The 18,961-nt window shown below is 43.1% G+C and overlaps 1 protein-coding gene across 2 annotated transcripts in view; it reads left to right on the forward strand.

The window, feature by feature from the left end:
* Positions 1 to 1,013: 1,013 nt before the first annotated feature.
* RAB1A (RAB1A, member RAS oncogene family) overlaps positions 1,014 to 18,961 on the forward strand; it is a 43,336-nt gene continuing 25,388 nt past the window's right edge. The window contains exon 1 of one of the 2 annotated variants that reach the window (XM_002811964.5): positions 1,014 to 1,521. In XM_002811964.5, the coding sequence (XP_002812010.2) occupies positions 1,499 to 1,521 (23 nt within the window). In that variant the 5' untranslated portion in view covers positions 1,014 to 1,498. The remainder of the gene's footprint in view (positions 1,522 to 18,961) is intronic. The other variant, XM_003775914.4, reaches the window with a different exon arrangement.

Here is an 18,961-nt window from a genome sequence, read left to right on the forward strand (position 1 = left end):
ACAATTTTCTTAGTTCTTAGAAGTTGGAAGATAAACTTTGGACAATGTATTTACACTATGCCCTTTGTAATTAAATAACTCAAGATAATGTGTTAAAGTTTAGCGGAGATTTAAATTCCTGAGCTGATTAAAGAGAGCTGTTAAGACCATAGGTTTTTTAAAAATGAGTTAATATTACTCCCAGAAATTGTAGGCACCATATAGTGATGAATTACATGTTTTTATTGCTTATTATTTTCCAGTCTTGCAGAATGGCTCAGGATTAGTAGCAACTAAAAGATAATACATTACAATTCAACCTGAAGGCTGGGACGAACTTAGGACTTGGATTTTACGCTGGCTCTGGGCTGTGTCCCTCCCATCCATGGGATGTGGAGCCATTGAAGGTTGTCGGGTCACGATGCAGGTGCTGTCTCAGAAAGATACATCCGACTGTGTGTGCAAATGGGCTGGGGCGGAGAAGAGAGAGAGAGGTAGAGTCCATTTGGAGACTACTGCAATGCCAGGCTGACGAGTTAAGAGCGGGGCACAGTAAGAATGGGAAGAAATCTAAGAAGAAAATGGTAGTGCGCGGGGCCAACAATGGACGATGACCGAACCCAGGTGGGGATGGGTGAGTGACGAGAAGTGAAAGAACCGCTCCGTGCTGTCCAGGGAGCCCCTTGACTTCCCTTCTGTTCTTTGAGCGGACGTCCTCCGACCAGCCCCAACCAGCGCCACCAGGGTGGCGCAAGCCTCAAGCTGGTCAGGTCAGCAAAAGCCGCACGAAAGGCAGGAGCCGACACGCGAGTCCCCCGGCCCCCTCCCCGCCCCCGCACCCCGGCAGTCCCTCCGGTTTGACCACTCCCTCCGGTCCCTTGCCTCTCCCGACCCCCAGCCTCCGTCGGCCGCCGGCACCGCCCTCCGCCTCTCTCCGCCCCCTCCCCCGTGGGGCGCTGACTCGCCCGGCTGCCACGTCTCACTGATGACATCACCAGGGCCGCTCGGCCTTAGCCAATCCGCCAGGGGGAGTCCGAGCGAAGTCCTAGCCAGCGAGTCAGAGGGGAGGGGAGCAAAGAGGGACCGAGGGTGGGGAGGTGAGGGAGTGGGGAATGGGGCGGGCGACAACCCTTCAAGTACGCATGCCCCAGAGGCGCGGCGCTTGGCGGGAAGCTGAGTCCTGGCCTTGCGTCGCATTGTCTGTCCTCATCTCGCGTAGCCGCGTTCGCGACTCCCTTTCCCGGCATGCTAGGCGGTGCGGCCGCCCTCTGGGCTGTGTAAAGGCCCCTCGGTCTAAGGCTTCCCTATTTCCTGGTTCGCCGGCGGCCATTTTGGGTGGAAGCGATAGCTGAGTGGCGGCGGCTGCTGATTGTGTTGTAGGGGACGGAGTAGGGGAAGACGTTTGCTCTCCCGGAACAGCCTATCTCATTCCTTTCTTTCGATTACCCGTGGCGCGGAGAGTCAAGGCGGCGGCTGCGGCAGCAAGGGCGGCGGTGGCGGCGGCGGCAGCTGCAGTGACATGTCCAGCATGAATCCCGAATAGTGAGTTCAGGAGAGCACCGGTCGGCTGGGTCCGTGGGCCAGCTTGGGGGGATCTTAAAGGGGTCGAGGAGGGTTGGGGCAGAAGTCGGGGCATCGGCTGGGGTGAGGCGAGGGTGATGGGTCAGGAGAGGCTGACGGCCGGGAGTCGGGCCCCATTGTCTGACGCGGAGGGGCGGCCGCGCGGGGGAGGGGTCGGGCCGGAGGGGTGAGCCGCCCGGGCCTGGACCGGGTCAGGTTAGAGGGCCTGACTGCGGGGCGGGTGCTGAGGAAGTCTGCCGAGGAGCCTGGGGCGGTGTGAAAGGGTAGCTTCTCTCGGAGGCAGTGACTTTTGAAGGAGGACTTGTTTCTAAGGGGAGGGGATGGGGTGGGAGAGCCCTTCTAGAGGGCACTGTCAGACCCTGCGCCCGCACTCTGCGGAGCTGTCAGGATCCTCGGGGTGGAAACCAGCTTTACTTGTAAATCCTGAGCTTCTTGGCTCTCTCTCCTTCCATCCTCCCCGCCAGGTTTCAGGTAATATGGATGCTTTTCGGGACTGCGTGGGATTGAGGGGAATGAATAGATGGTGAGAAGCAACTGAACATTTATTAGTTCTCTTTTTGAGTTGTGTCTTGGAGGAGTTCTTTAAGAGCTCGCCGGGTCCATTGCCCTCCTATAAAAACCTGGGCATTTGTGAGAATTTTTTTTTTTTTTTTTTTTTTTTTAAAGAGGACACCTAAGTCATTTTGTCTTCTGTAGGTCAAGGGAAAAAAAACACTAAAGCCAAGAAATGTCTTTTTGATGCTCGCAGATTAAAGGAAGCTTGCTGTCAAGTTGAAAGAGAAACGAACGGGACCTATGATAGATCTGTATGTAGGTTTTGGATTACTTGCTTGGATGCTTGCAGATAGGGAATGAGGTTCCATGACGTGTCATGAAAAGTTAATACATTTCTTTTTCTTGCTTACTCAAGAAGTCACCGCAGCAGATGTGACACACCTGGCACCTTTCCTGGGAACTGGTGTTCACTTCCCTTGGGTAGAGTTTGTTGGGCTCTCCTCAGTGGCCCTTTAAAAATTTCCTCTACAGTTTACATGTATGTAAAGTAATGAATAATTGGAAGAGACCGAATTGGTATTCCTTTTCAGTGTCAAAGACCTTTGAGGGATGGGGGAAAATCAGTATTCGTTGTAAAAGTTGAGTTTATTTGCTGGTTTGGTCAATTACTGCTAAACATTTTCCCCTAAAAGGTCCACCCACTAGTTTAGCTGACTGTCATATGTGTGTCACATGGCTCTTGCAAAATGCTTTCTTCAAGTTTTGTAATAGTGTGGCTTGAAGCTGAAATCTTTTGCACTAAACAGAAACCATAGTATTTTATTAGAATTTCATGCTTTAGAAGTTGAGGATAGTGTTCTTGTGACATTTGCTGTGTTGACAGTTAAAAAAATTTTTTTTTTCAAAGGCTCCAAGGACAAAGTTGGTTTTGCACAGTTGAACGGAGGTGAACTTGAGGTTCTTAATTTAGTAGTTTTCTTGGTAACAATAAAGAACATGGATTTACTGCTTTATCGAGGTTTATAGACCTCTACTGTTCAGGAAATTTTCTGAATTTGCTATATATATGTTTATTAGCGTAAATAAATCTTCAAGATTAGTTGAGAACTTTGACAAGTTACTCAGCCTCTGAATTTTTTTCCCCTTTTGTAAATAGGATAATTGGAGTCATTATTCCTGTCAGGGTAGTGGTGAAATTTAAATGTATATAAAAGAATTTGGAAAACTGTATGAGCATTCTTCAGGTGGTGTGCATCATTTTCATGAAAGGCATTCTATTAGTACTAGGATTTAGGAATATAATCCTTGCGCTTAAGAAGTTTAGATATAGGCCAGGCGCGGTGGCTCACCTCAGTAATCCCAGCACTTTGGGAGGCCGCGGTGGGTGGATCCCGAGGTCAGGAGATGGAGACCATCCTCGGTAACACGGTGAAACCCCGTCTCTACTAAAAATGCAAAAAAATTAGCCGGGCGTCGTGGTGGGCGCCTGTAGTCCCAGCTACTCGAGAGGCTGAGGCAGGAGAATGGCGTGAACCCGGGAGGTGGAGCTTGCAGTGAACCAAGATCGGGCCACTGCACTCCAGCCTGGGCGACAGAGCAAGACTCCGTCTCAAAAAAAAAAAAAAAAAAAAAAAAAAAAATTATTCATTGTTTTGAGACGGAGTTTCAATCTTGTTGCCCAGGCTGGAGTGCAATGGCGCAAATCTCGTCTCACCGCCACCTCCGCCTCCTGGGTTCAAGTGATTCTTCTGCCTCAGATTCCCGAGTAGCAGGGATTACAGGCATGTGCCACCACTCCCGGCTAATTTTGTATTTTTAGTAGAGACGGGGTTTCTCCATGTTGGTCAGGCTGATCTCAAACTCCCGAGGTGATCCGCCCGCCTCAGCTTCCCAAAGTGTTGGGATTACAGGCGTGAGCCAGTGCGCCCGGCAGAAATAGATTTTATACATGTCAAATACCAGTAGATACAGCAAATTCCAGATGTATGGCATGGATGAGAGCAACAGGATTTCAGGGGGATGGTGGATTGTGATTGGCTATCTGGGTTTTGGAAGACTTTATAGAAGAGAGACCTGAAAGGGAAATATCAGCAATTAGATTTGGAGGAACAGAGGGAGTGAGGAGGAATTTTCAAGGGGGAGAAGAAGGAGGAATGGCTCATAAATGACAAGGACAGTAATTAATAAGTAAATACGGTGTCAAATCATCCTTTCTTTTGAAGACTAGTAACCTCAAAGGGATCAAACCCAGAAACAGTTTTTATATTTTTTCTGGAATCAAATACATGGGTATCTGGCCTACTATATTTGTATTCTAGACTGTTTAGTAAAATAATACAGGAATTTGGGAAAACCTTTGCAAAAGTGTTAGTGAAAATTACTTAGGGTGAGAGGAAGTGAGGGATATTTTATTAGGGGAGGTCACAAGGGCAGTGAGCAACAGATTTTTAGCAATCTGACTTAAGCAGTTTCTTTTTGTTTTAATGAAGCTTGTTATCTTTGTAAAAGTAATTAGAGAAAATTTGGAAAATAAAGGAAAGAAAGAAAAGTTCTTTAGTGTTTTGTCACGCAAATACAAGCTCATTCGTTTTTAACATCTTGTTCCAAACTCCAAAGTCTTTTGCTTTCTCTTCAATTAAAACTTTAATGGGTGGATGCTTTTCCTGCTTCCAGTATGTTATCTTAATAACTAACAATGGTATATTAGCTAATGTTTACAAATGTACTCCAGATGTTCCTTAAGTTACTTTGGTTTATCATTACTAAGTTATATTGTTTCTTTTAGAAATTTATAATCTGTGTTATGGGTTCTGCTAAATTTGGTAGTGAAAATGGAATCTTGACAAAAAAGATTCTGAAGCAACAGAATTTTTAGATTTATATTGGTTTACATAAGAGTTGGTAGCTGTATTACTTTTTTTTGTTTGTTTTGTTCTTTTTTTGAGACGGAGTCTTGCTCTGTCGCCCAGGCCTTGGCCTCCCAAAGTGTTGGGATTACAGGCGTGAGCCACTGCGCCTGGCCATTTGTGTTTTTTTTGTTTTTGTTTTTGTTTTCTTTTCTTTTTCTTTTTTTTTGAGATGGAGTCTCACTCTGTCACCCAGGCTGGAGTGCAGTGGCACGATCTTGGCTCGCTGCAATCTCTGCCTCCTGGGTTCAAGCGATTCTCCTGCCTTGGTCTCCCGAGTAACTGGGATTACAGGCATTTGCCACCATAACCAGCTAATTTTTGTATAGAGTACCCAGCCATCTCTAATGTTGATCAGGCTGAAGCAGGTGGATCACCTGAGGTCAGGAGTTCCAAGACCAGCCTGGCCAACATGGCAAAACCCTATCTCTACTAAAAATACAGAAAATTATCTGGGTGTGGTGGCTGGCGCCTGTAATCCCAGCTACTTGGGAGGCTGAGGCAAGACAATCTCTTGAACCTCGGAGGTGGAGGTTGCAGTGAGCCGAGATCACAGCATTGCACTCCAGCCTGGGCAACAGAGCAAGACTTGTCTCAAAAAAAAAAAAAAAAAGGCAATTCAAAGTGTAATCTGAACAGTTAAAAAAAGTAGATAGAAAGGGTTAAAGCTTTTTTTGAGGATCTGAAGAAAAATATGGATTTTTTTGAGCTACGTTTTGAAGCAGGCAGTGATTATTTCAGCACATTAAGAAATGCTTAACATGGCCAGGTGCAGTGGCTCACACCTGTAATCTCAGCACTTTGGGAGGCCGAGGTGGGCGGATCATTTGAGGTCATGACCAGCCTGGCCAACCTGGTGAGACACTGCCTCTCCTAAAAATACAAAAATTAGCCGGGTGTGGTGGTGCACGCCTGTAATTCCAGCTGCTCAGGAACCTGAGGCAGGAGAATCACTTGAACCTGGGAGGCGGAGGCTGCAGTGAGTTGAGATGATCATGCCACTGCACTCCAGCCTGGGGGACAGTGAGACGTCTTCTCAAAAAAAAAAAAAAAAAAAAAGAAAGTGATACTTAACATTATTCTGATGATTATTCTCATAACATTTTTCATAATCCACTGGCTTCTAGTGGATTTTTTTAGTGTCAAGAAAATAATTTCGATTGGTTCATCTTTAAGGAATGTGTTAAGAATAAAGCATGTGTACCTGTCTTCAGTATACCAGCTAACTATAGTAGGAAGAAATATAGTAGTCTACTTAGATCAACTATAATTTTTAATGCAGAAGAAGTTTAAAGTAATTACCTTATTTTTAGCCCCCATCCCCTTAAGTATATCATGGCTCCAGAATCTCTGAAAATATTATCAGTCTTTCACACTTTGCTCTTCTTTCATGTTATACTCAAGAAACATTTGACCTTTTTTTTTATTGCTTGCATTGTGTTTCAAATAATTTTTAACAAAACTTAAGTGTTTGAAAGTGAAAGCAGGTTGTCTTTGTGACTTTTGGTGGTGGTTTGAAAAACTCAGAAAAGTTTAAAGAAGAAAGATAACTAGTACTCTCATTGTCCAGAATATGATTTTTTTAAATGTCTATAGAATATCACCATCTGTAATTCTTCTGGTAATTTAAGTATTCAGTAGTTGTATAAAACCTTTAAAAAATATATATTGAGAATTTTATGTGAATGAGATGATGAGATGATCTTGTAGGATCATTTAAAGATAAGAACTGAGGCCTGGCACAGTGGCTCATGCCTATAATCACAGCACTTTGGGAGGCCCATGCGGTGGATCACCTGAGGTCAGGAGTTTGAGACCAGCCTGGACAACATGGCAAAACCCTGTCTCTACTAAGCATAGAAAAGTTAACTGGGTGTGGTCGTGCCTGCTGTGTAGTCCCAGCTCCTTGGGAAGCTGAGGCAGGGGAATCTCTTGAACCCTGGAGGCGGACGTTGCAGTGAGCTGAGATGCGCCACTGCACTCCAGCCTGGGCGACAGAGCGAGACTCTGTCTCAAAATAAAATAAAATAAAATGAAGATAACAACTGAAATTTCACATTAAAAATTTTTTTATAGCGACTGTGCCTCCTATGTTGTGCAGGCTGGTCTCAAACTCCTGGCCTCAAGCGATCCTTCCAAAGCACTGGGTGGGCCATCATGTCCAGCCTGAAATTTTGCATTAAAAAATTTCCCCCTTTTGGCTGGGTGAGGTGACTCACGCCTGTAGTAGCACTTTGGGAGGCCGAGGCAGGCAGATCACTTGAGGTCAGTTCTAGACCAGCCTGGCCAATGTGACGAAACCCTGCCTCTACTAAAAACACCAAATTAGTTAGGTGTGGTGGTGTGCGCTTGTAGTCCCAAGCTACTCAGGAGGCTGAGACAAGAGAATCGCTTGAATCCGGGAAAAAGAGGTTGCCGTGAGCCAAGATTGGCCACTGTACTCCAGCCTGGGTGACAGAGTGAGATTCTGTCTCAAAAAAAATAAAAATAAAAATTTCCCCCTTTAATCAAATTAAGTTAAAATGAGAGATGTCAGACAGTTTTTAACCATCAAATATTTTAGTTTTGTTTTTTTTTTAACGTTGTCTTAAAGATGGAAGTGCTTCAAAATCAAATCTTCCCTTGCCAGTTCTCTACTTGGCTTCTTTTTTTTTTCTTTTTGAGACAGAGTCTCGCTTTGTCACTGGAGTGTGTTGGCGCGATCTCGGCTCACTGCAACCTCTGCCTTCCAGGTTTAAGTGATTCTTCCGCCTCAGCCTCAAGTAGCTGGGAGTACAGGTGTGTGCCACCACACCTGGCTAATTTTTGTAGTTTTAGTAGAGACAGGGTTTCACTATGTTGGCCAGGCTGGTCTCAAACTCCTGACCTCATGATCCGCCCACCTCAGCCAGAGTGCTGGGATTATTGGCATGAGCCACGTGCCTGGCTTCTACTTGGCTTTTAAAGGGAATTTTGCTTTCTGAGTAATTTTATTTCTCAGATATCTTGGTCTTTTTAATTCTGGAAGCAATCTTAATAATTTATGTATGTGCCCTGTAATCCCAGCACTTTGGGAGGCCGAGGTGGGCGAATCACGAGGTCAGGAGATTGAGACCATCCTGGCTAACACGGTGAAACCCCATCTCTACTAAAAATACAAAAAATTACCTGGGCGTGGTGGCGAGCACCTGTAGTCCCAACTACTTGGGAGGCTGAGGCAGGAGAATCACTTGAACCCGGGAGACGGAGCTTGCAGTGGGCCGAGATTGCGCCACTGCACTCCAGCCTGGGCGACAGAGCGAGGCTCCGTCTCAAAAAAAAAAAAAATTTACGTATGTGCTAACATCCTGCTATATTCACCTTCCATAGCAATCTGTTGGCTGTGTGTTGTGTATGTGTGTGTGTTTTCTCTCCTGGGTAGTTTTGACTATACCTATGTGATGGTTTCACTGTTTGTAGTTTCAATAGTTAAGTTTTATTTTGGATAGTAAAGAAGAGCTTTCTTTTTTTTTCCTGAGACGGAGTCTTGTTGTGTCGCCCAGGCTGGAGTGCAGTGGTGCGATCTGGGCTCACTGCAAGCTCTGCCTCCCGGGTTCACACCATTTTCCTGCCTCAGCCTCCCGATTAGCTGGGACTACAGGTGCCCGCTGCCAGGCCCAGCTAAATTTTTGTATTTTTTAGTAAAGATGGGGTTTCACCATGTTAGCCAGGATGATCTCTTGACCTTGTGATCCACCTGCCTTGGCCTCTCAAAGTGCTGAGATTACAGGCGTGAGTCACCACGTCCGGCCAGAATAGCTTTCTTTTGTGGCAAGCTATATACTTTCCTAATATATGAACATGTTTAGGGTAAAATAAAATGCTTTTTAAGGTTTTGAGATTAAAAAAAATTTGCTAATCAACTTTGAGTGTCTGTTTTTTGAGATACAGGGTCTTACTCTGTCACTCAGGCTACAGTGCAGTGATGCAATCATAGCTTACTATAGCCTCCAACTCCTAGCCGGGTTTCAGTGATCCTCCCACCTCAGCCTCCTGAGTAGCTGAGAATACAAGCACGTGCCACCACACTTGGCTAATTTTTTTTTTTTTTTTGTATTTTTGTAGGGACGGGATTTCAATATGTTGCCCCAGGCTAGTCTCAAATTCCTGGTCTCAAGAGATCTACCTGCTTCAGCTTCCCAAAGTGCATAGGCATGAGCCCTATGCTTGGCTGAGTGTCTTAAGATGAAGAAAAACTGAAAATGGGTGTAGTGTGCCAGTGCATGAGGTATTTTAAATGTGTAGCTTACCAGCTTTTTTTTTTTTTTTGGAGACAGAGTCTCGCTCTGTCACCTAGGCTGGAGTGCAGTGGCACGATCTTGGCTTACTGCAACCTCTGTCTCCCGGGTTCAAGCATTTCTTCTGCCTCAGCCTCCTGAGTAACCGGGACTACAGGCGTCCACCACCACGGCCAGCTAATTTTTATATTAGTAGAGATGGGGTTTCACCATGTTGGCCAGGGTGGTCTCCAACTCCTGACCTCAGGTGATCCGCCTGCCTTGGTCTCCCGAAGTGCTAGGATTACAGGCATGAGCCACTACGTTTGGCTGCTTATCAGCTTTTTACCACTTTGTCGCCACTACATTTTGGAATTTTCCTTTGAGAATCAGGCAAAATGCCCAGACTCCCCCCTGGCCCCCCCTTTAGAGGGAGAGGGGAGCAATTAGACGATTCCTTTGTTTCCCTATAGAAGGTGGGGCTGAGATTACTGCTTTGATATCTGGAATGTAATTTAGGGAAGAAAATGTAGGTCTTGGCCTTTCTTTGGAACCACCCTGGGAGTGTTGCAGATTATTAATAGGGTAATGGTGGAATGATGTTCGGGGGAAAAATGGTCCTGAGGAGCCAGAGAACTAAGTGTTAGTTTGTTGGCTGACTGAAACATGAGAAATAGGGTACAGAAGAAGTAGGAAATAAAGTTTTCCTTGGTACTTCTGTGACAGGTTGGCTCAGTTGGCTGGAACACCGTACACTGCTTTATTAAATCCAAGGTTGTGATAGGTTCCAGTTAAGTTTACTGTGTTCTATGCTTGTAGATTTCCTAATTAGGACAAGTAGTGTTAAATATGCATGCCTTTATTCACAAGAGGGACTATTCTTTTGGAAACATCACTTTTTAATGATACTAGGTGCTATTTAGCACTTACTCTCGGTGCCAGCCACATGGCTATGGTTTTTTGTTTTTTTTTTCGGAGACATGGTCTAGCTCTGTCTCCTAGGCTGGAGTGGTGGTAGCACAGTCATGGCTCACTGCAGTCTCAACCTCCTGTACTCTAGTGATCCTCCTGTCTCAGCCTCCTGAGTAGCTGGCACCATGCCTGGCTAATTTTTTTTTAAGAGATGAGATGTCGCTATGTTTCCTATGCTGGTCTCGAACACCTGGGCTTAAGTGATCCTCCCACCTGAGCCTCTCAAAGTGTTGGGATTACAGGTGTGACCCACCTCACTCGGCCATCTATGGTCTTTACATAGGGCATTTTGTACAGTCTGCACCTCAAACTAGTGATCTTCAACAGTGAAACTCAGTGAATTATGTAATTGATGTTTTCCAGGAACAATGATGGATTTAATTTCTCCGTATTTCCTTTGTATAACAATAGTACTTAAGTGGAATTACTCTTCGTCCTTTCTACTCTGCTTATAGATATTTTCTAGTATCTTGATTTGGGACCGTTACATTTAACCCATTTATGGTCGTGTAGCCATACTCATGTTACATTTAATGCATCTGCTCCCTTTGTGTCTATGTACTCATAACATTTTGCATAAAGTTATAGGCGGTTCACACCAAGTCTGTTCATGAACCTCAGATTAAGAATACTTGATTTAGGAGATTGAAAACAGAAAAGAGAATGTTAACTATCATTATCAATATTAAAATGTGAAAATCTGAGAGTGACAAAGCTTAGCTTTAAATCTGGTATCCCAAACTAATTTGAGGTTTTTTTTTTTTTGTTTTGTTTTTTGAGACAAGGTCTCGCTTTGTCCCCCAGGCTGGAGTGTAGTGGCACAATCTTGGCTCACTGCAACCTCCACCTCCCAGGTTCAAGTGATTCTCCTGCCTCAGCCTCCGAAATAGCTGGGATTGCAGGCTGCGCCACCATGCCCAGCTAAGTTTTGTATTTATAGTAAAGGCGGAGTTTTACCTTGTTGGCCAGGCTGGTCTCAAACTCCTGACCTCGTGATCCTCCCTCCTCGGCCTCCCAAAGTGCTGGGATTACAGGCGTGAGCCACTGTTCCCGGCCTAATTTGAGTTTTAAAATGTGGAGTTTAAGATGTTAGTCTTAAAGTGGGTTAGATGAAATTTATAAAAATAGTCAAATAGCTAAATTTATAAAAGGCCATTTGAAACAATTTTGTGAAATATATAACGTGGATAATTATGTATGTGTAGATTGGTGGTTAGCATCTGCCTGATGAAGAGCAGTTGGATTCATTACTTACTAAAGCTAGTGAAATCTGAACTCCAAATTAGGCATCTTCACCAGGCTTTTTTGAGCTGAGCTAACTGATTCTCTTTTTTATTTTTATTTTTTAATTAATTAATTAATTTTTTTTTTTTTTTTTTGTAGAGACAGGCTCTCCCCATGTTACCCAGGCTTGTCTTGGGCTCCTTGGCTCAAGCAGTCCTCCTACCTTAGCCTCCCAAAGTGCTGGGATTACAGCTGTGAGCCACTGTGCCAGGCTGAGCTTATTCTCTACTAACACAAGTGTTCTAATTTAATTTAAGCAGTGAATCACACTTTTCTTTGTATTGGTCAGGTTCTGGGTGCTAGTTTATATATGATTTGATTCATTCTGATAGAGTTTTTTTTTTTTTTTTTGAGACAGAGTCTAGCTCTGTCGCCCAGGCTGGAGTGCGGTGGCTCGATTTCGGGTCATTGCAACCTCTGCCTCCCACCCAGGCTGGAGTGTGGTGGCTTGATTTCGGGTCATTGCAACCTCTGCCTCCCAGGTTCAAGCGATTCTGCTGCCTCAGCCTCCTGAGTAGCTGGGATTACAAGCGCCCACCACCATGCCCGGCTAATTTTGTGTATTTTTAGTAGAGACTGGTTTCACCATGTTGACCACGCTGGTCTCGAAGTCCTGACCTCAGGTGATCTGCCTACCTCGGCCTCCCAAAGTGCTGGGATTACAGGTGTGAGCCACCACACCAGGCCTCAAGAACTTTTTATTTTTGAGACAGGGTCTCACTCTGTCACCCAGGCTGGAGTACAGTGGTGAGATCATGGCTTACTGCATGCAGCCTGGACTTCTCAGGCTCTGGTGATCCTCCCATCTCAGCCTCTGGAGTAATTAGGAATATAGACACACACCCATGCCTGGCAGTTTTTGTATTTTTTTTCTTTTTTCTTTTTTTTTTTGTAGACACTGGGTTTCACGTGTTGATCAGGCTGGTTTTGAACTCCTGAGCTCAAGCGATCCTCCCTCTTTGACCTCCCAATGTGCTGGGATTACAGGCATGAGCCACTGTACCTGGCCTTTTCTACATTAAAAACTTTTTATTAAAAAACCCAAATCTTCCTTGAGGTTGTATATACATACATACATAGGTACACACCAGGAGAATTTTACCTTGGAGGAAGGCTTGGTAAAGAAAATAGCCCTTTCGGCCGGGCGCAGGGGCTGACGCCTGTAGTCCTAGCACTTTGGGAGGCTGAGGTGGGCAGATTGCCTGAGCTCAGGAGTTCGAGACCAGCCTGGGCAAGACAGTGAAACCACGTCTCTACTAAAATACAAAAAATCAGCTGGGTGTGGCAGCATGTGCCTGTAGTCCCAGCTACTTGGGAGGCTGAGGCAGGAGAATTGCTTGAACCCAGGAGGCAGAGGTTGCAGTGAGCCGAGATTGTGCTACTGCACTTCAGCCTGGGCGACAGAGCAAAACTCTGTCTCAAAAAAAAAAAAAAACCAAACACAAAAGGAAAATAGCCCTTCTCTATCATCAGAGTATATTAAGAGTTGAGTTTTTTTTGTTTTTTAAAATTTTTGTTGTTTATTTTAAATTACAAAACATGGACTCTGCTTACAAATTAAGAAAATGACTCATGTTCAAACAAGCATAATCAATGTAACAGTTAATACAAGTTAAATATTGTAATATGTTTACGGAATAGCATGGCAAAATAGTGCAAAAGATTTGGGGAAGGGGCCTATAATTTCTGTTAACAGAAAGTTTTAGTTATGTTGATTCAACTGGAGAGGAACAGAGCTCCCAGAAGGACTCCAGAACACTTGATGCTTGTCTGAGTGGGGTCAGCAGCACTGAGTTCCCACCAGCCAGAAAGTTTGTGTGTGTACATTATTTCCCTTAACTGTCACAATAATCCTGTGAAGAAAATGCCCTAGTTTTACAAACAAGGAAACAGAGGCAGAGAAGAGTTAAATGACTTGCCCAAGGGCATTCAAAGTAAGCAACTGAATTGGAATTTTAACTCAAAGGCTTGGATGTCCCAGTACAAGTAGGCTGTTTCTGCTTTACTACATGTGGTTACTTCTAAGAATTTAACATTTTAGACTGGTTGTGGTGGCTCACTCCTGTAATCTCAGCACTTTTCGGAGGCTGAGGTGGGTAAATCGCTTGAGCTCAGAAGTTTGAGACCAACCTGGGCAACATGGTAAAACCTCGTCTCTACCAAAAAAAAAAAAAAATTAGCTGGACGTGGTGGCACGCGCCTATGGTCCCAGCTACTCGGGAGGCTGAAGTGGGAGGATTGTTTGAGCCTGGGAGGTGGAGGTTGCAGTGAGCCCATATTGCATCACTGCACTCTAGCCTAGGTGACAGAGTGAGAGCCTATCTCACACACAAAAAAAAATAAATAAAGAATTAAAAATTTTAGTCAAGTAATTAGGCACTAACATTTTGTGGTCAGTTACTTTAAGAATTCATGATTGGAGGCCTGGTGTGGTGGCTCATGCCTGTAATCCCAGCACTTTGGGAGGCTGAGGCAGGAGGATTGCTTAAGGCCAGGAGTTCAAATCAGCCTGAGCAACCTAGTAAGATCCCCTCTCTACAAAAAATTAAAAAATTAGCTGGGCATGGTAGTGTGCATCTGTAGTCCCAACCACTCCGGAGGCTGAGGTGGGAGGATGGCCTGAGGCCAGGAGTTTGAGACCTGGGCAGCATATGAAGACCCTGTCTCAAAAAAACTAAAAAACTGAAATATAGCCGGGTGTGGTTGGTGTGCTTGTGGTCCCAGCTACTCAAGAGGCTGAGGCAAGAGGGTCGCTTGAGCCCAGAAGTTGGAGGCTGCCGTGAACTGTGATTGCACCACTGCACTTCAGCCTGGGTGACATAGCAAGACTCTGTCTCTGTGGTGGTGGTGGTGGGGGTGGGGGAAGGATTTAAGAAGGGTTTGTGAGGTATGTATTATTTATAAATGGGCTTATAACTTTACCCTTCACATCTTGGGTTGAAATTAATTGTATCCATTCTCAGTGTTTCTGTCTTGTTATATATTTAAACTTAGAGCCTTAGAAGTCATGGATGTCTTTCTATGAAAAGCAAATGAAGCAGAGAGCTGCCTTCTCTTGCTGTAGAGGGCACACTTGCTGCAGAGCATGTTACTGTTTTATGCATTGCTAGGCTTTGGGAGTTGTGTGTGACTTGTATGATCATAGTACTTACAACTATTAGTTGGCAATTTTTAAACTTTAACTTTAGATTATATATGTAAACTCCTGTGTTCCTTTGTCACTAGTAATCTGAACAGAAGCCTTGGATAAATAGCTTCAAAGTTTTTGTCTGAACCTCTGAAATTTGTATTGTTACCTCATGGTTTTGCTGGGAGGAAGGAGAAATAACAATGGCCACTTACTGTGCTTCTGTATGTGCCAGACAGTATGTGCTAGATGTTTCAGAAACGTGATTTATAATCCTGACAGGAAGCCTAATTGGGTGGTAGTGGGTGCTAATTGAACCTTATAGATGAGGAAATTGAGGCTCATGGTGGTAAGTGAATAACTTGCACCAAGATCCTATGGCTGGTATGCAATAGAGCTTGAATTCAAGTACAGGTCTTCCAGGTCCAAACCCATGCAGGCTTTGAGAGGTAAGGAGGTAGAGAACATTGATACCCCCTTCTTGGTGTGTTTTTCAGCAAATACTTGTATGCAGATTAAAGACTGTCTACCCTTTTGTCATCTTGTGTCACTTGCTGCTTCCTTTGGCACTACCAAAATTTCTTTCAGCATTTCAGCTTTGAATTTTTATTTTTATTTTATTTTATTTATTTATTTTTTTGAGATGGAGTCTCACTCTGTTGCCCAGGCTGGAGTGCAGTGGCGTGATATTGGCTCACTGCAACCTCCGCCTCACAGGTTCAAGCAATTCTTCCTGCCTCAGCCTCCTTAGTAGCTGGGACTAGAGGCGCCCACCATCACGCCCAACTAATTTTTGTATTTTTAGTAGAGATGGGGTTTTACCTTGTTGGCCAGGCTGGTTTTGAACTCTTGGCCTCAAGTGATCCACCCACCTCGGCCTCCCAAAATGCTGGGATTACAGGCATGAACCACTGCCCCTGGCCAGCTTTGAATTTTTAGAATACTGTTCTAAACAGAACTATATTGGAACCTGGAAAATTAATCTATTGTCACTAAATACCAAAGAAAAACATGTAATTTTAGTGGTTGATTATGGGAACAATTTTTTTAAAGATGGTTCATCTGAATGGAAGCATTTTTTTTTTTTAATTGCTTGACTATTTCTTTAAATTTGGAGAAAAGACCATTGCCCTCTCAGATTCCTGGTAATTGGTCATATTGATCATTTATATTGACTGACAGGCTGCTTTGTCCACAGCTGAAGGTTTGTTTAATTTTTTTTAAATTATAAAAGTAATATGTGCTCACTGTAAAATTCACAGTACAGAAGCATATGAACTAACTAAAAGTTCTTACCTCTTGTCTCCAGCAAGGAGTAAGTGTTTCAACCTGAAGGTCGGTTTTGAATTGTGTTCTGTGGAGCGTACTTAAAGTGAGTGAAGAAGAAAAATTTATGTCAGTCATGATCATTGCAGCTGAAGTTTTTATTGTTTCACACCCTAAAGGTTATTAAAATAGTATGTAGTTTAGTAGTCTTGATAATTTTCCCTTAAGCTTTATTTGGCCAGTGTATCAGGATTTTGCTTTAAATTTGATATGTGAGCTTAGTTTTATGCTATTTTCAAATAAGACATTTAGAAGAAGATAAAATAACATTCCTGTCTTAGTCTGTTTTCTGCTGCTATAACAATTACTGGGTAATTTATAAACAGTAGAAGTTTATTTGGCCTGTGGTTCTGGAGGCTGGGAACTTCAAGAGCATGGTTCTGCCCTTTGTGCTGTGTTATCATATGGTGGAAGGTGGAAAGGCAAGTGGGTATGTCAAGACAGAGAGCAAGAAGGGGCTTGAACTCACTTTTGTAATAGAGTGACTCCGGAGATAGCTAACCCACTTTTGAGAGAATGCATTAATCCATTCATGAAGGCAGAGCCCTTGTGACCTAATCACCTCTCATTAGGCTCTGCATCCTTAAACTGTTGTATTGGGGGTTAAGTATCTAACACAGGAACTTTGGAGAATACATTTAAACCATAAGAATTCCTGTCATGCAAATGAATCCATTCTAGATGAAAGAGAATGAATTTAGTTTCTACTGAACTTTATAAATAGGCCTTTTCTAAGGTACTTACAGCTGATATTATAAAATTTATATTTCTGTTTTTATAAGTTTGTATTTGTATTTCTGTTTGTACAAATACAATTATACACTATAGTTCTCTGCTGTTAGACTTTTTTTCTTCCTTAGCATGTTTCTAAAGGGTGGAATGTTGAAAGTTGGGTTAATGTCAATCAGCTTTCTTTTGTAAAGTGTTCATTGACATGTGAACCTTGTCTGAGAATCTAAATTTTATTTCATGAAAGAAGAAAACAATATATTCTCATTTAACCCAAAATTTAACTTCATATACTTGTGGCTGTATTGGGAGTATGCCATTGCTGTCTGTTTACAACCTGACCTACTCTACCTACTTAGAAGTAATTTGTGTTATGATAGGTGTGCTGTGCTGACATATGCTGAACATATTTGTAAGGGTGTTAAGTCATTGAATAAAACACTTTTCTCCTCCTTTCAAATAACATTTTTTATTCCTGGTTATAAAAGTCATACAAGCTTACTGCAGGTTGTTCAAAAGGTATAAAGAAAAAACCATCAATCCATTATAATCCTACAATTTAGACTTCCTGCCCCAGCCTCTCAGAGGGCTGAGATGAGCTAGCCATGCCCAGCCCCTCAAAAGATTTTTTAAAAAACAAAAATGAGGTTATACTTAAAAAAAATTCTATATTCCTTTCACATAACAGTGTTATTTTGGAGGTTTTAGAATTTCCAGTAGCATTTTAGATTCAGAAACAAGCTGATTCATCCTCTACTTTGTACTTGAGGCAAGAAAAGGATTTTACCTAAATAGAATTTTGAACTGAAAATCTGTTTTTCTGACTTTTTATTTAAAGAATATTGTTCCATGCTTTCACAGTAGTGACTTTTAATTTTTATATTTTTTATTTTATTTATTTAGAGATGGGGGTCTCACTCTGTTGCCTAGGCTAGAGTGAGTGCAGTGGTTCTATCCTAGCTCACTGCAACCTCGAACTCCTGGGCTCAAGTTACCCTCCTGCCTCAGCCTTCTAAGTAGCTGGGACTACAGGTGTGCACCACTGCACCAGGCTTTTTTTAAAGGTATAGAAAGTGGTAGTGCTTGCATACAAAAATGGCGTAGGTACGTACATCAGCGGACATCAAGACTATGTTCAGATCATAAATGTACATATATGTACCGATGCCATTTTTGCACGCAAACAAATAATGGAAATAGAACTCTAAACTGAAATTTGAAACAAGGGTTCTGGGGGTATTACTGATTACAATCAATTACTGATTTGTAATTGAATGTATAGTTCAATTTTTCCCCATCTGTTAAGCAAAAGACAATTCTAATGTTAGCAAAAACCCACACATCCTGTCATTGATCATTTTTTCCTTAATTTTTTTTAAGAGATGGGACGTCTCTCTATGTTGCCCAGGCTGGTCTCAAACTCTTGGGCTCAAATGATCCTCCAGCCTCAGCCTCCCAAAGTGCTGGAATTAATAGGCACAAGCTACCGTGCCTGGCCCTGTCATCAGTCATTTAACTTAATGCAAACTGAGTAGAATAAAACTCGTCCTTACTGTACCTTATTGCTTTTGTTTTATTGTTGGAACCTCCAATATTGCGAAAGTAGACCAAAAGTTGACTTATAGGAAAAACTGATAGCAAAAATAATTTTTCTCTTGTTGCTGTGTTTGATGCCCACCATCCAGTTGTTAAAGCCTACTATTAATTTCTCTCAGCCTACTCCTTTCTGTCCAGGCTTATTCTATGCCATTCTTACCTTAACTGTTTTTTAGCTTTCTCATAGAGTGAACTTTTTAAATTAAAATAAAATATCTGCTCGTAGTATTATAAAATTCAAGCAGTTCAACAGAATTTTCACTAATAGAAATACTTGTACCTCAAAAGCAGCTTTATTTTACAAACCCAGCCCAATTTGTGATTAGATTTAACTTGAGAAAACATGAAATGTCTCTCATATTGTTTAAAAATATCATAAGTGGCTGGGCGTGGTGGCTCATGCCTATAATCCCAGCACTTTGGAGGCTGAGGCAGGTGGATCACTTGAGGTCAGGAGTTTGAGACCAGCCAGGCCAACATGGTGAAACCCCGTCTCTACTAAAATACAAAAATTAGCTGGGCATGGTGGCACACACCTGTAATCCCAGCTACTCGGGAAGCTGAGGCAGGTGAATCGCTTGAACCTGGGAGGTGGAGGCTGTAGTGAGCTGAGATAACGCCATTGCACTCCAGCCTAGGCAACAGAGCAAGACTCTGTCTCAAAAAAAAAAACAACAACAACAAAAAAGCCATGAGCTAGCTTTTTGAAGTGATTGTTTGTCATTTTTCGT

This window comes from Pongo abelii, chromosome 12, assembly GCF_028885655.2.
Source record: "Pongo abelii isolate AG06213 chromosome 12, NHGRI_mPonAbe1-v2.0_pri, whole genome shotgun sequence".
Lineage (NCBI taxonomy): Eukaryota > Metazoa > Chordata > Mammalia > Primates > Hominidae > Pongo > Pongo abelii.